This window comes from Bombina bombina, chromosome 2 (assembly GCF_027579735.1).
Source record: "Bombina bombina isolate aBomBom1 chromosome 2, aBomBom1.pri, whole genome shotgun sequence".
Taxonomy (NCBI): domain Eukaryota; kingdom Metazoa; phylum Chordata; class Amphibia; order Anura; family Bombinatoridae; genus Bombina; species Bombina bombina.
The window spans coordinates 957418941-957435236 of NC_069500.1; the positions used below are offsets into that span (position 1 = coordinate 957418941).

Sequence of the window (16296 nt, forward strand, 5' to 3'; positions counted from 1 at the left end):
CCCACCCAGTATCAAAAACAGGATGCCATTTTTTTTTACTATTTAGTTGAGGCTTTAGGATAACTTTAAGAATATTTGGTATTTTTTTATGTTTTCCCAGTGGTAGAGAAAGTCTGATAGCGTGATGTGATTCTATGGACCTGGCATATTGTTTTCTCCATCATTTTCTTTTTTCTTTTCTTAAGAAAAAATTAAAAATAAAATAAAATACAAGTTAACCTACTGGTGATGAAGGATTATTAGACAAAAAGGTTACATTAAAACACCTCTTGTGTTTGTAAAAATTGTATGTTTTTTTTACACGGCCCCTAGAGTAGCCATATTAGCAAATTCTGTATAGCCTAAGTGTTCCAAACTTCTGCACTGCCCACTAGCCTAACCAGCTATTTTATTATTTATTTGTTAGCCCTCATTTAGGGAGTGTGGGTCAAATTGCATCATCTTTTTTTCATAAAAGTTATCAGGAGTTTAAATTTCATATACAGATGTGGATATGTCCTAACAGTACTAAACTAGCACAGATGTTTAATTTCTGTCACGGTGCTTACACAATTTATGGTTATTTCAATTCATTTGTTAATTATTTTTTATTAGAGATACCTTTTGATGGACCTATATATAAATAAACCAAGCTGTATCTTTCTGTAAGCTGTAATAAGCTTTAACCATTCTGTTGTACATGATGAGCTGTTCTTGTCATGCAAGGGAATCACTAATGTGATATTGTTTTCGTCGCCCCCCGGACTGCAGGCTGGAAATTGTTTGTGGCTTATTAGGAGCAATCCCAAGCCTTTAATGGGTGTTGCAATAAACGTGGAAATGTCACAAAGGGCGGAGTTAGTATAGCTGAAAGGGAGCTGGATGGTGGGAAGTTGATTCAACCCCCCCCCAATCCCCACTCCCTTAATAGACAATCAGGACCCCTCATTTAAAAGAGAATTGCCTGCTTTTTCTTTATAAGCCCCAAAAAGTGAAAAAATAAAATAAAAAATCAGAAAATTGATTTTTTAATTGGGATGGGACCTCTAGTGACGCCTGTTAAATAAATAAATAAATAAATATATATATATATATATATATATATATATATATATATATATATATATATCTCTTCTAGATAGTAAGTTCCCATGGGAATAGGGCCCTCAATTCCTACTGTATTTGCTTGATACATTTTGTCCTGTCTCTTAAAATATTGTATCATTGTAATTTTATCTTTTGTTCCCATGGCCAGCGCTGCAGAATTTGTTGGTGCTCTATAAATAAAGTATAATAATAATAATTTTTGATAGATATAGAGATAAAATGTACATTCTGTCAGTGATCACTGGTACAAATGGGACCCTATAGTTTTAATTAGTCTCCTAAAGCCTGCATGAGCCCCCTTTTAAATGTTGATATCCGTGATCACAGTAGCAGTATTGGTCTCCTGCCTATTTTCAGTGTTATTTACCAAAAAACTTACCAAAATATACGTTTTCAACATGTTTGCAGTGAAATATAAATACAATAATTATATATTCTGAATCTGTTAAGCCTTTTGAAAAAAACAAAATATATAATTTGTGTGGGTCACTCGCAGAAAATTTACTATTTTTTAAGCAGCAACAAAAAGGCCAAAATCAGCTTAGCACATGGAGTATGAAAATAGGTTTAGCAGTCAAGGTCACAGGTCTCTTCTTCAGCAAAAAACGTGAAGCTTCATTTAAAGCTTTGTGTGTATCGGAATGTACGGAAGGTGAATGGGGACAAACAAATGTCTGATTTGTTAAACTTCTTTTAACCCTCCAGATGTTTTCTGTATAACAAATGTAACTTTTTTCTTCTTCAAACTACTATAACATTTGGCTATATAACATGCAGTGCTTAAAGGGACAGTCTAATCCAGAATTGTTATTGTTTAAAAAGATAGATAATCCATTTATTACCCATTCCCCAGTTTTTCGTAACAAATACGGTTTTATTAATATATGTTTTACCTCTGTGATTAACTTGTATTTAAGCCTCTGCAGACTGCCCCCTTATTTCAGTTCTTTTGACAGACTTGCATTTTAGCCAATCAGTGAGGACTCATAAATAACTCCACAGGAGTGAGCCACAATGTTATCTATTTGGCCAGACAACATGAACTTTTGCGCTGTCTAGCCGTGAGAAACTGACAGAATAGGTCACCCTTCAAAGGCCTATAGAAATTAGCATATGAGCCTACCTAGGTTTAGCTTTCAACAAATTCTAAGGGAACAAAGCAAATTTGATGATAAAAGATCTGAACTGAGAAAGTTTAATTGTTGCTATACTGTCCCTTTAACTTAACAAGACATAAAGCTGCTGGGTACAACTTACAGAACAAAGTTATATCACACTGTATTTTTCCTTGTGTGCTTACCATCTCTCTTTTAAAGTTGTTCACATATTTTAACCTCATATAGGTGCCAACCATCCACGTCCATAATGGTGGCAACAAACATAAGCTGTTAAATTTGGCGTGCAAATTTGAAATCTCATTAGGATACAATTTAGACCACAAGCCATGTTTTGTTTTCACAATATTGAAACCAACTAGAAGCTAAATAGTAGAACTCCAATTTAGTTTGGAAAAAAAAAAAATCAGCTTTAAGAACTGTGTATGTGTTTTAATGCACTAGTGTGTGTCTATTATGTGTGGTGCATAAAATACTGTGCTCAAAAACACTATGGGGCATATTTATCAAGCTCCGTATGGATCTTGATGTCCGTGTTTCTGGTGAGCCTTTAAGGCTCGCCGAAAACCACAAGTTATGAAGCAGCGGTCTAAAGACCGATGCTCCATAACCTATCCACCTGCTCTAAAGCAGCGGACAGACATCGTCACCCGATCAAATATGATTGGGTTGATTGACACCTCCTGCTAGTGGCCGCTTAGGGTTAGTATTGGGTGGTAATTGCAACCAGCAGTTCACAGAACTGCTGGTGCAATGATAAATGCCGAGTGCGTATGCTGTCAGCATTTATCGATGTGCAGCGGACATGATCCGCAATATCAGATCATGTCCGCTCACACAATGATAATTCGGCCCCTATGTATCTATAGACGACCACTAAAAATTGATATAATTTTGGAAAAATAACAAAATATTCCACATTAGAAAATCTGCAAAACAGCAAACACTTGTATTATGTAAGAAGTTTGTTTTGAAGCCCAACTGATGGAAATAGTACAAACTGTACCTCCTTTTCATAACTATATTTTAATTCTTAAAAAAGTTTTTAAAGAAAAATACAAAGAAAGGAGGAAGCAAACCCTATAAGTGTATGATCCATAGGAAACTGGTACTGCCATTGCTTGCAATACATAACAGCAAATAAAGTGGATATAACTCACTAATCTCCTGCACAACGACTACAGCAGCTTCCCAAAGGTTTCCAGGAGAATTTCAGCAAACTATGTTGTAGAAAAACTGAGTTTTCATTTATGAAAACAAAGCTGAGCTTCAGTCTATTCTTTCATTTCTTATTATAGTTTGTCTTAATGCCACCTTTTCTGTCTTCTTTAGTGGTTCTTAATTCTTAGAGAGACACTAATCACCTCAATAGGTTAATATAAATGGTTTAATCACATGTAGTAAAACACTTTGCAATATACTTTCATTATTTATTTTATTCTTCTTTTCTGTAATTTAATTCTGAATATTGTGGGTTTTCCAATTCAAGTTATATATGAAACATGGAAGTGCAGACACAGCTATATTCCACACAGTCATTGGTTGCACACTCTAGTAAGCCATTTATAACCATTTCTCATTGGCCTCCGCAAAAAAGGTTACCTAAGTTACAAAATGGCAGTGCCCACTGTTTTATGGACACTAACTTTACCCTTATTTTTTTTCAATATTTAAATAATTGTATCAATTTTAAAAATACATTTACAAATTATTCACAGCCTAATCTTTTCTCTGAATATATAATTCAAGCAATGATTCATTTAGTGTTTAATGTTTTATTTAGTGTTTTTTGAATTTCACATAACATTTTTTGTTATATGTAGTAAAACAACTGTCACCAAATCGCCCTAAAAGAAGAGATAAGAGGCTTTTAAAAGGGAGTGTCCTTCTACTAATAAAATTACATTTGAAATGTTTCTAAGACCTCGATGGTGATTTTGATGTCATGATACTTGCCGTAATATACAATCCACACACATGAACACAAATACAATTAAAACCTATACATTTAAACAAAAAAAACATGTAAATATAATGTAGGCATAAACATATAAATGTTTGAAGAAAAAACAAAAACCTAATGGCATCATCAGTCCATTCACGGCTTTTCTTTGAAGAGGGTCTGTCAGCCATACTGACAAGTGTGGTCTGGTTTTAATGCAAAAGAAACCAGAGCCTCTCTTACAGGAGGATAGATAATATCTATGCATCACAGAATAGAACAGAAGTTATTGCCCCATAAAATTTAGATGCTGTGAAATGTATTATTTGATTGTGTAGTCAGTTCCCCTTGATGCAGGAACATAATGTTGTATAGGGGAAATAACAAAAGTCAGTTTACAGTTTTAAAAATAATAAGATAAAAAATGACACTGCAAGGCCTAAACGGGTCAGACAATGATATATATTGTATACAATGATGCACATTATTAATGGAGACTGCAGATTCAGACATGAGCGATCCTCTACAGCCAAAACCAGGCCCTGATTTAAGATTTGATTGAAGAATAATTCAAGCTACTAAAGCTGATTTTCCAAAAAGTGGGCTATTTGCTGTCTTTGAGGTCTGAAAAATATTTCAGCTGTTTATTTCATTCATAATGAATTCTGCTGGCTTAGCAAGGAGTCAAGTTCATAAGAGTATGTGGTCCTTAGTATGTGGGACAGTCTAGGCCAAAATAAACTTTCATGATTCAGATAGAGCATGTAATTTTAAACTATTTTCCAATTTACTTTTATCACCAATTTTGCTTTGTTCTCTTGGTATTCTTAGTTGAAAGCTTAACCTAGGAGGTTCATATGCTAATTTCTTAGACCTTGAAGCCCACCTCTTTCAGATTGCATTTTAACAGTTTTTCACCACTAGAGGGAGTTAGTTCACGTATTTCATATAGATAACACTGTGCTCGTGCACAAGAAGTTATCTGGGAGCAGGCACTGATTGGCTAGACTGCAAGTCTGTCAAAAGAACTGAAAAAATGGGCAGTTTGCAGAGGCTTAGATACAAGATAATCACAGAGGTTAAAAGTATATTATTATAACTGTGTTAGTTATGCAAAACTGGCAAATGGATAATAAAGGGATTATCTATCTTTTAAAACAATAAAAATTCTGGTGTAGACTGTCCTTTTAATATATATTCATATGTTATTAAAACACTATCCCAGCAGAACAAATAAAATCATATTTCTTGGCAAGACTGTTAATCTAAAGTTCCACCAGATATTTTTTTTATTATTGTAAATGAAGAACCAGCTAGGTTGAAAGAGCATTAATTATTAATTTGTTTCTCATATCACTGTGTCTTGAGACCGGAATAAAGAGAGTGTTTTTTTTTCATGTGCAAAAACTATAAACCTATGTATACCATTACTATTCAGATCATGTATTGATGTACTTGTCTCTGTTCCTTACCTAATATAGGAAGTCATCAATGCATTGAAGCAGGCCTGGCATGTCTCCTGCTTTGTGTGCGTGGCCTGTAACAAACCAATACGCAATGGTGTATTTCATTTGGAGGATGGTGAACCATACTGTGAAACAGGTTAGTAGGTCTACAGAGTATTGCGTTATTAAACAGGCATCCACCAAATGTTACCTGTAAGGGGAACAAAATATTGTCCCACTTCTAATCTCCCTTTTTTGTAGTTTATACTTTCCTGCACATGTAAATGAAGACTTTTGTACAAGATTATTGAAATAACTAAACAAGGAGTATATCAATCTACTTGCAGTGTAATCTATATTTTGCAGGTTTATGATTCAGATAGAGCATGCAATTTTAAACAAGTCTCTAATTTACATCTTTTAGCTATATTTCTTTCATGTAATTAGCAAGAGTCCATGAGCTAGTGACGTATGGGATATACATTCCTACCAGGAGGGGCAAAGTTTCCCAAACCTCAAAATGCCTATAAATACACCCCTCACCACACCCACAAATCAGTTTTACAAACTTTGCCTCCCTTGGAGGTGGTGAAGTAAGTTTGTGCTAGATTCTACGTTGATATGCGCTTCGCAGCAGGCTGGAGCCCGGTTTTCCTCTCAGTGTGCAGTGAATGTCAGAGGGATGTGAAGAGAGTATTGCCTGTTTGAATTCAATGATCTCCTTCTACGGGGTCTATTTCATAGGTTCTCTGTTATCGGTCGTAGAGATTCATCTCTTACCTCCCTTTTCAGATCGACGATATACTCTTATATATACCATTACCTCTACTGATTCTCGTTTCAGTACTGGTTTGGCTTTCTACTACATGTAGAAGAGTGTCCGGGGGTAAGTAAGTCTTATTTTGTGACACTCTAAGATATGGTTGGGCACTTTTGTATAAAGTTCTAAATATATGTGTTTAAACATTTATTTGCCTTGATTCAGGATATTCACCGTTCCTTATTTCAGACAGTCAGTTTCATATTTGGGATAATGCATAAATATTTTTTTTCTTACCTTAAAATTTGACTTTTTCCTGTGGGCTGTTAGGCTTGCGGGGGCTGAAAATGCTTCATTTTATTGCGTCATTCTTGGTGCAGACTTTCTTGGCACAAAAAATTTCTCATTTTCGGCGTCATACGTATCGCCGTAAGTTACGTCATTTTTTTGACGTTTTTTGCGCCAAAAATGTCGGCGTTACCGGATGTGGCGTCATTTTTGGCGCCAAAAGCATTTAGGCGCCAAATAATGTGGGCGTCTTTTTTGGCGCTAAAAAAATTTGAGCGTCATTGTTGTCTCCACAATATTTAAGTCTTATTGCTTATTGCTTCTGGTTTGCTAGAGGCTTATTCATTGGCATTCTTTTCCCATTCCTGAAACTGTCATTTAAGGAATTTGACCAATTTTGCTTTATATGTTGTTTTTTCTATTACATATTGCAAGATGTCTCAGGTTGACCCTGAATCAGAAGCCACTTCTGGAAAATCACTGCCTGATGCTGGATCTACCAAAGTTAAGTGTATTTGTTGTAAGCTTGTGGTAACTGTTTCTCCAGCTGTTGTTTGTGATGAATGTCATGACAAACTTGTTAATGCAGAAAATATTTCCTTTAGTAATGTTCCATTACCTGTTGCTGTTCCATCAACATCTAATATTCAGGGTGTTCCTGTTAACATAAGAGATTTTGTTTCTAAATTTATTAAGAAGGCTATGTCTGTTATTCCTCCTTCCAGTAATCGTAAAAGGTCTTTTAAAGCTTCAGATGACTTTTTAAACGAACATCATCATTCTGATTCTGTTTCTAATACTGAATTTTCTGGTTATGGGGATTCTGTTTCAGAGATTGATACTGATTAATCTTCTTATTTATTTAAAATGGAATTTATTCGTTCTTTACTTAAAGAAGTCTTAATTGCATTAGAAATAGAGGATTCTGGTCCTCTTGTTACTAAATCTAAACGTTTGAATACGGTTTTTAAATATCCTGCGGTTATTCCGGGGTTTTTTCCCGTCCCTGATGCTATTTCTCAAGTAATCTCCAGGGAATGGAATAATATGGGTAATTCATTTACTCCTTCTAAACGGTTTAAACAATTATATCCTGTGCCATCTGACAGATTAGAGTTTTGGGACAAAATCCCTAAAGTTGATGGGGCTATCTCTACTCTTGCTAAACGTACTACTATTCCTACGGCAGATAGTACTTCCTTTAAGGATCCTTTAGATAGGAAAATTGAATCCTTTCTAAGAAAAGCTTACTTATGTTCAGGTAATCTTCTTAGACCTGCTATTTCTTTGGCAGATGTTGCTGCAGCTTCAACTTTCTGGTTAGAAGCTTTAGCACAACAAGTAACAGATCACAATACTCATAGCATTGTTAATCTTCTTCAACATGCTAATAATTTTATTTGTGATGCCATCTTTGATATCATTAGGGTTGATGTCAGGTATATGTCTTTAGCTATTTTAGCTAGAAGAGCTTTATGGCTTAAAACTTGGAATGCTAATATGTCTTCTAAGTCAACTTTGCTTTCCCTTTCTTTCCAAGGTAATAAATTGTTTGGTTCACAGTTGGATTCTATTATTTCAACTGTTACTGGGGGGAAAGGAACTTTTTTACCACAGGATAAAAAATCTAAAGGTAAATTTAGGTCTGCTAATCGTTTTTGTTCCTTTCGTCACAATAAGGAACAAAAGCCTGATCCTTCCCCTACTGGAACGGTTTCAGTTTGGAAACCATCTCCAGTCTGGAATAAATCCAAGCCCTTTAGAAAGCCAAAGCCAGCTTCCAAGTCCACATGAAGGTGCGGCCCTCATTCCAGCACAGCTGGTAGGGGGCAGATTACATTTTTTCAAAGAAATTTGGATCAATTCGATTCACAATCTTTGGATTCAGAACATTGTTTCACAAGGATACAGAATAGGCTTCAAGATAAGGCCTCCTGCAAGAAGATTTTTTCTTTCCCATGTCCCAATAAATCCAGTGAAGGCTCAAGCATTTCTGAAATGTGTTTCAGATCTAGAGTTGGCTGGAGTAATTGTGCCAGTTCCAGTTCTGGAACAGGGGCTGGGGTTTTACTCAAATCTCTTCATTGTACCAAAGAAGGAGAATTCCTTCAGACCAGTTCTGGATTTAAAAATATTGAATCGTTATGTAAGGATACCAACATTCAAAATGGTAACTATAAGGACTATTCTGCCTTTTTGTTCAGCAAGGGCATTATATGTCCACAATAGATTTACAAGATGCATATCTGCATATTCCGATTCATCCAGATCACTATCAGTTTCTGAGATTCTCTTTCCTAGACAAGCATTACCAGTTTGTGGCTCTGCCGTTTGGCCTAGCGACAGCTCCAAGGATTTTTACAAAGGTTCTCGGTGCCCTTCTATCTGTAATCAGAGAACAGGGTATTGTGGTATTTCCTTATTTGGACGATATCTTGGTACTTGCTCAGTCTTCACTTTTAGCAGAATCTCATACGAATCAACTTGTATTGTTTCTTCGAGAACATGGTTGGAGGATCAATTTACCAAAGAGTTCGTTGACTCCTCAGACAAGGGTAACCTTTTTAGGTTTCCAGATAGATTCAGTGTCCATGACTCTGTCGCTAATGGACAAAAGACGTCTGAAATTGGTTTCAGCTTGTCGAAACCTTCAGTCTCAATCATTCCCTTCGGTAGCCTTATGCATGGAAATTCTAGGTCTTATGACTGCTGCATCGGACGCGATCCCCTTTGCTCGTTTTCACATGCGACCTCTTCAGCTCTGTATGCTGAACCAGTTGTGCAGGGATTATACAAAGATATCTCAATTAATATCTTTAAAACCGATTGTACGACACTCTCTGACGTGGTGGACAGACCACCATCGTTTAGTTCAGGGGGCTTCTTTTGTTCTTCCGACCTGGACTGTAATCTCAACAGATGCAAGTCTGAGAGGTTGGGGAGCTGTATGGGGGTCCCTGACAGCTCAAGGGGTTTGGGAATCTCAGGAGGTGAGATTACCAATCAACATTTTGGAACTCCGTGCAATTTTCAGAGCTCTTCAGTCATGGCCTCTTCTAAAGAGAGAGTCATTCATTTGTTTTCAGACGGACAATGTCACAACCGTGGCATATGTCAATCATCAAGGAGGGACTCACAGTCCTCTGGCTATGAAAGAAGTATCTCGAATACTTGTTTGGGCGGAATCCAGCTCCTGTCTAATTTCTGCGGTTCATATCCCAGGTATAGACAATTGGGAAGCGGATTATCTCAGTCGCCAGACATTACATCCGGGCGAGACGTCTCTTCATCCAGAAGTATTTCTTCAGATTGTTCAAATGTGGGGACTTCCAGAAATAGATCTGATGGCTTCCCATCTAAACAAGAAACTTCCCAGGTATCTGTCCAGATCCAGGGATCCTCAGGCGGAAGCAGTGGATGCATTGTCACTTCCTTGGAAGTATCATCCTGCCTATATCTTTCCGCCTCTAGTTCTTCTTCCAAGAGTGATTTCCAAGATTCTAAAGGAGCGTTTGTCTGTTCTGCTGGTGGCTCCAGCATGGCCTCACAGGTTTTGGTATGCGGATCTTGTCCGGATGGCTACTTGCCACCCATGGACTCTTCCATTAAGACCAGACCTTCTATCGCAAGGTCCTTTTTTCCATCAGGATCTCAAATCCTTAAATTTGAAGGTATGGAGATTGAACGCTTGATTCTCAGTCATAGAGGTTTCTCTGACTCTGTAATTAATACTATGTTACAGGCTCGTAAATCTGTATCTAGGAAGATATATTATCGAGTTTGGAAGACTTACATTTCTTGGTGTTCTTCTCATCATTTTTCCTGGCATTCTTTTAGAATTCCTAGAATTTTACAGTTTCTTCAGGATGGTTTGGATAAAGGTTTGTCTGCAAGTTCCTTGAAAGGACAAATCTCTGCTCTTTCTGTTTTTTTTTTTCACAGAAAGATTGCTAATCTTCCTGATATTCATTGTTTTGTACAGGCTTTAGTTCGTATAAAACCTGTCATTAAGTCAATCTCTCCTCCTTGGAGTTTGAATTTGGTTCTGGGGGCTCTTCAAGCTCCTCCGTTTGAACCCATGCATTCGCTGGATATTAAATTACTTTCTTGGAAAGTTTTGTTTCTTTTGGCCATCTCTTCTGCTAGAAGAGTTTCTGAATTATCTGCTCTTTCTTGTGAGTCTCCTTTTCTGATTTTTCATCAGGATAAGGCGGTTTTGCGAACTTCATTTCAATTTTTACCTAAGGTTGTGAATTCTAACAACATTAGTAGAGAGATTGTAGTTCCTTCATTGTGTCCTAATCCTAAGAATTCTAAGGAAAGATCGTTGCATTCTTTGGATGTAGTTAGAGCTTTGAAATATTATGTTGAAGCTACTAAAGATTTCCGAAAGACTTCTAGTCTATTTGTTATCTTTTCTGGTTTTAGGAAAGGTCAGAAGGCTTCTGCCATTTCTTTGGCATCGTGGTTAAAGTCTTTGATTCATCATGCTTATGTTGAGTCGGGTAGAACTCCGCCTCAAAGGATTACAGCTCATTCAACTAGGTCAGTCTCTACTTCCTCGACATTTAGGAATGAAGCTTCGGTTGATCAGATTTGCAAAGCAGCAGCTTGGTCTTCTTTGCATACTTTTACTAAATTCTATAATTTTGATGTGTTTTCTTCCTCAGAAGCAGTCTTTGGTAGAAAAGTACTTCAGGCAGCTGTTTCAGTTTGATTCTTCTGCTTATATTTTCAGTTTTTTTCATTATAAGATTTAAACTTTGTTTTGGGTGTGGATTATTTGTCAGCGGAATTGGCTGTCTTTATTTTATCCCTCCCTCTCTAGTGACTCTTGTGTGAAAGATCCACATCTTGGGTATTTATATCCCATACGTCACTAGCTCATGGACTCTTGCTAATTACATGAAAGAAAACATAATTTATGTAACAACTTACCTGATAAATTCATTTCTTTCATATTAGCAAGAGTCCATGAGGCCCACCCTTTTTGTGGTGGTTATGATTTTTTTGTATAAAGCACAATTATTCCAATTCCTTATTTTTTATGCTTTCGCACTTTTTTCTTATCACCCCACTTCTTGGCTATTCGTTAAACTGATTTGTGGGTGTGGTGAGGGGTGTATTTATAGGCATTTTGAGGTTTGGGAAACTTTGCCCCTCCTGGTAGGAATGTATATCCCATACGTCACTAGCTCATGGACTCTTGCTAATATGAAAGAAATGAATTTATCAGGTAAGTTCTTACATAAATTATGTTATTGTCATTGGCTCACATGATTTGTTCAGGCCCAGTTGTCATGATGTCTTAACTAGAGCATACATTAAATAATCAGCTTATGGGTGAGCGCAGGTTAGTAACTATGGTTACTGATCATCTGATTATTTCACCTGTTCCCTAGTTAGGATATCATGAAACTCTGGCCTGTTAGGGGTACCCAAGGACTGAAGTCAAGAAAAACTGCAGTGTTGCATCACTGCTCCTTCAACAAAGGATACAAAGAGAATACAGCAGATTTGATAACAGAAGTATATTTGAAAAGCGTTTAAAATGTTCTATATGAATCACAAAAAGTATGCTCTATAGTACGAATCACACAAAAATGGCTTAAAAGTTTCAAGTGCCTTTAATTTCCCTGATATGCTGTTTTGATCTTCTGTGGCTTCAAGCATTCATTGAGTTGCTGAACAGCACTTAATATTTGGAGCTGACAGAATATACAACAGCTGAATATGCTATTCAGGATTTTTTTTTCCCTCTTCATAAAACTTAGATGATGGGCATTCTTTGGGATATTTGAGGATTATGACCATATTCCAGTGTTGGATAATACCAATTTAAATCAAGTTACAGCTTTCCGATAAGAATCACATAAATGTTACAGCAAAATGCACATTGTACGCAGCCTGAAGTGAACAGCAATATTCTATTGAAATGATACAGTAAAGATGAGGCATTGAAAGAGCATTAGTTATAATACCTCTGTGTAAACATTTACTTATAAATACAAAGACTTCTCAATATATTGGGGCCGAATTATCAAGCTCCGAGGGGAGCTTGATGTCCCCTTTTTCCGTCCGAGCCTTCAGGCTTGCTGGAAACAGTAAATATGATGCAGCGATCTAAAGACTGCTGCTCCATAACTTGTCCAATGCCTCTGAGGCTGCGGTCTTCAATCCGCCCAATTCTATACGATCGGGTTGATTGACATCACCTGCTAGTGGCTGATTGGCTGTGAATCTGCAGGGAGCAGCATTGCACAAGCAGTTTACCAGAACTGCTTGTGCAATGATAAATGCCAACAGCGTATGCTGTCGGCATTTATCGATGTGCGGCGGACATGATACGTTACATCGTATCATGTCCGTCCGCACTTTAGTAAATCGACCCCATTGTCTTTTCAAAAAAATAAAAATCTTTAAGAATTGAATTGTTGCCTGATAACCATTTAGGAACCACATTTCTGCACTGGGAATCAATTCACATTCCCAAGCAAGTGCACTAATGTGCAGGTGCCTAGTCTGTAGGCAGAGCGCTATAGATAAATTGGAGTGCTTGAAAGGTGAATTGAGAAATATGTGTACTCTTAATTTTTTATATATATATATATATATATATATATATATATATATATATATATATATATATATATATATATATATATATATAGTCATTATATCTACTGTTATGTTCCTATGGCATTAAAGGGATAGAAACTTCAAAATGTCAATGTTCATGGTTGCATTTACATTTTAAATAGAAGCATTAAGCTGTGAGTGCACCAAAATGCATACACTGCACCTTTCAGCGAGTCAGCAATGGCTTGTAGGACACAAATTCATTTTATACAGACACTATACACACTACTCTCACAGCAGGCATGCTATTTGATTCCTGATCCTCTAGTCAAAGGCAGCATATGTGAGTATGCTGCTGAAAGACTATTAACTTTTACTAGAGTTTGCTATTTGAAATATATTGCAAAAATGCTTGTATTTACAATTGAGATGCACTTATGCACATTTCAGTTTTGACCTTTCTGACCATTTAAACCACCTCTAGTCATTAGCCATGTTTCTGCAGTATGTGCTCTGTTATTCTTATTGGAATAGCTTAACTGTATTTTATTAATTTATTCTTATAGTAATCTAGAGTGTATGGAAATAGTAATCTTTACATTTCTTGTTGCTTAGATTATTATTCTATGTTTGGTACAATGTGTCATGGATGTGAATTCCCCGTTGAAGCTGGAGACAGGTTCCTGGAAGCCCTTGGACACACCTGGCACAACACGTGCTTTGTATGCACAGTAAGTACACTGCTAGGATCATGTACGATGCTGAGCAAGATGTTATACTGCCTGACCTTATAAATGCTGGAAGGACTTATATGTTTTTAATGCCAAAGAACATGCAAAATATCATTTTTGCTTTTAGGACTTTTAAACTTCTGGAATCATTGAATTTTGTGGGAAGTAAAATCATTCCATCATTCCAAAAGAAAATATATATCAAAGTGTATAAAAGGCATGAAATTCTGTCATTATTGTTTCACCCTTTGTTTAAAGGGACATGAAACCCACACTTTTTCTTTCATGATTTAGAAAGAGAATGCAATTTTAAGCATCTTTCTAATTTAATTCTATTATCTAATTTATTTTATTCTCTTGATATTCTTTGCTGAAAAGCATATCTAGATATGCTCAGTAGCTGCTGATTGGTTGCTGCATAGAAGCCTCATGTGATTGGCTCACCCATGTGCATTGCTTTTTCTTCTCATAACGATATCTAAAAAATGAAGCAAATTAAATAATAGAAGTAAATTGTAATGTTGTTTAAATTTGTATGTTCTATCTGAATCATGAAAGAAAGATTTTGGGTTTTAAGGGACATGGGAGTTGAAATATAACAGAAATGCATTTATTGCATTACCTAGTAACAAGCATGCACTTGTTTTTAAAATGTAGGGGTACTTTTTTTGCAAAACAACAATATCAGCAGATTCATAATTTTGCAGCCTCCAATACAACCAACAAAGGGACAGTAGAGTCAAAATTAAATGGATTGGTTTCAGCATGAAATGTTAAGCAACTTTCAGATTTACTTCTTTATCTGTTTTGCTTAGATCTCTTGGTATGTTTGTTTAATCCAAGGTGAGCTCAGAAGCGTGCATGTGTCTTTAGCCATATGGCAGCAATGTTATACATAGTTGCAAACACTGCTGCCATATCAGCCTACCTATTTGTATTCTTAAACAAATGATGCAAAGACATCAGAGCAAATTTGATAATAGAAGAAAATTCAGAATGTATTTAAAATTGCAAGCTCTTTCTGAAACATTAATGTTTAGTTTTGACTTTACGCTTTTTTTTTGTCTGGGGGATGTGACCAGTTGCTGATTTTATTTTGCAAAATGTGTGCATGCTAATAGAAAATGCTATATATTCGTTGTTAATACCAATAGGACTGCCAAATGGTCCTCATTCCATCCTCGTTTTTAATTTAATTAGTAATTATCATTCTAATGCAAACAGCTTCATAAAAAGTAAGCTTCAATCAGTCATGCTAGAGCAGAATGGTATAGAACATGTACTGATAAATCTTTCTGTGCAGTTATAGAGATGACGCATGAAGCACTGGTCTGTTGGATTAGAGCATTCTTCCTTAGTTGTGTTACCTATTACTCTAAAATATACTCCATGTTTGGTAGAGATTGTGTGGTATGTGAATGGCTGAGTAAAGCCACAGAATAGGAAAAAACTGTGAAAAAGGGTATCTGGTGGCCAGATACATGTTGCTTGGGGTATAAAATATATGTAACTGTTATAGGGAATTTTGGTACTGAGTGGCAGAAGTGAGAAAATAGCACCCTGGCAGGTGCTTCAAGAATTGTGTAGGCTCTCCAATCCATATCTCTTGTTCTTACAGAATCTTTAAGGGTATATAGGAGAATCCTGGACTTTATATTAAAGGGATACAAACCCAAATTTTTATTTAAAAATTCAGGTAGAGCATGTGATTTTAAGTAACTTTATAATTTACTCCTATTATCACTTTTTCTTCGTTCTCTTGGTATCTTTATTTTAAATGCAGGAATGTAACGCTTAGGAGCCGGGCCATTTTGGTTCAGAACCTGTGATATGCTTGCTTATTGGCAGCTTAATGTCGCCACCAATAAGCAAGCGCTATCCAGGGTGCTAAACCTAATATGGGCCGGCTCCTAAGCTTTAACATTTCTTCTTTTTAAATAAAGATAGCAAGAGAACAAAGACAAATTAATAATAGGAGTAAATTAGAAAACTGCTTAAAATTGCATGCTCTATCTGAATCATGAAAAAAGGGTTTAGTATCCCTTTAACTGTTAGAGTAGCCATTTCAAGGTTCGCCCTTTCCAGAGACCAGCATGCACAGGAATGCTATGTGGGTAAAAATCCACACAGCACTCAGAGGATCTGTAGGGAAATCTGTCCTGTAGTGAAGAGCTTGTATACAGTGTATTGAATTCCAGTCATAACCCACAACCGGACAAGAAGGGATTGTGGGAAAGCGTATTGCCTTTTTTGAGCCTTACAGTATATGTGTATGGAAGTGAGAGGCCATCAAGATCTGGCTGATGAGACAATAACAGCACGGACCCTTGCTGTACTCATGAATGTACAA

General features: G+C 36.3%; 1 protein-coding gene across 7 annotated transcripts in view; it reads left to right on the forward strand.

The window, feature by feature from the left end:
• Positions 1-16296, forward strand: part of PDLIM5 (PDZ and LIM domain 5) — a 350516-nt gene that overhangs the window by 325723 nt on the left and 8497 nt on the right. For all 7 annotated transcript variants that reach the window (XM_053703441.1, XM_053703442.1, XM_053703443.1 and 4 more), the window contains 2 exons: positions 5625-5745; positions 13831-13946. In XM_053703441.1, coding sequence (XP_053559416.1) covers positions 5625-5745; positions 13831-13946 — 237 coding nt within the window. The remainder of the gene's footprint in view (positions 1-5624; positions 5746-13830; positions 13947-16296) is intronic.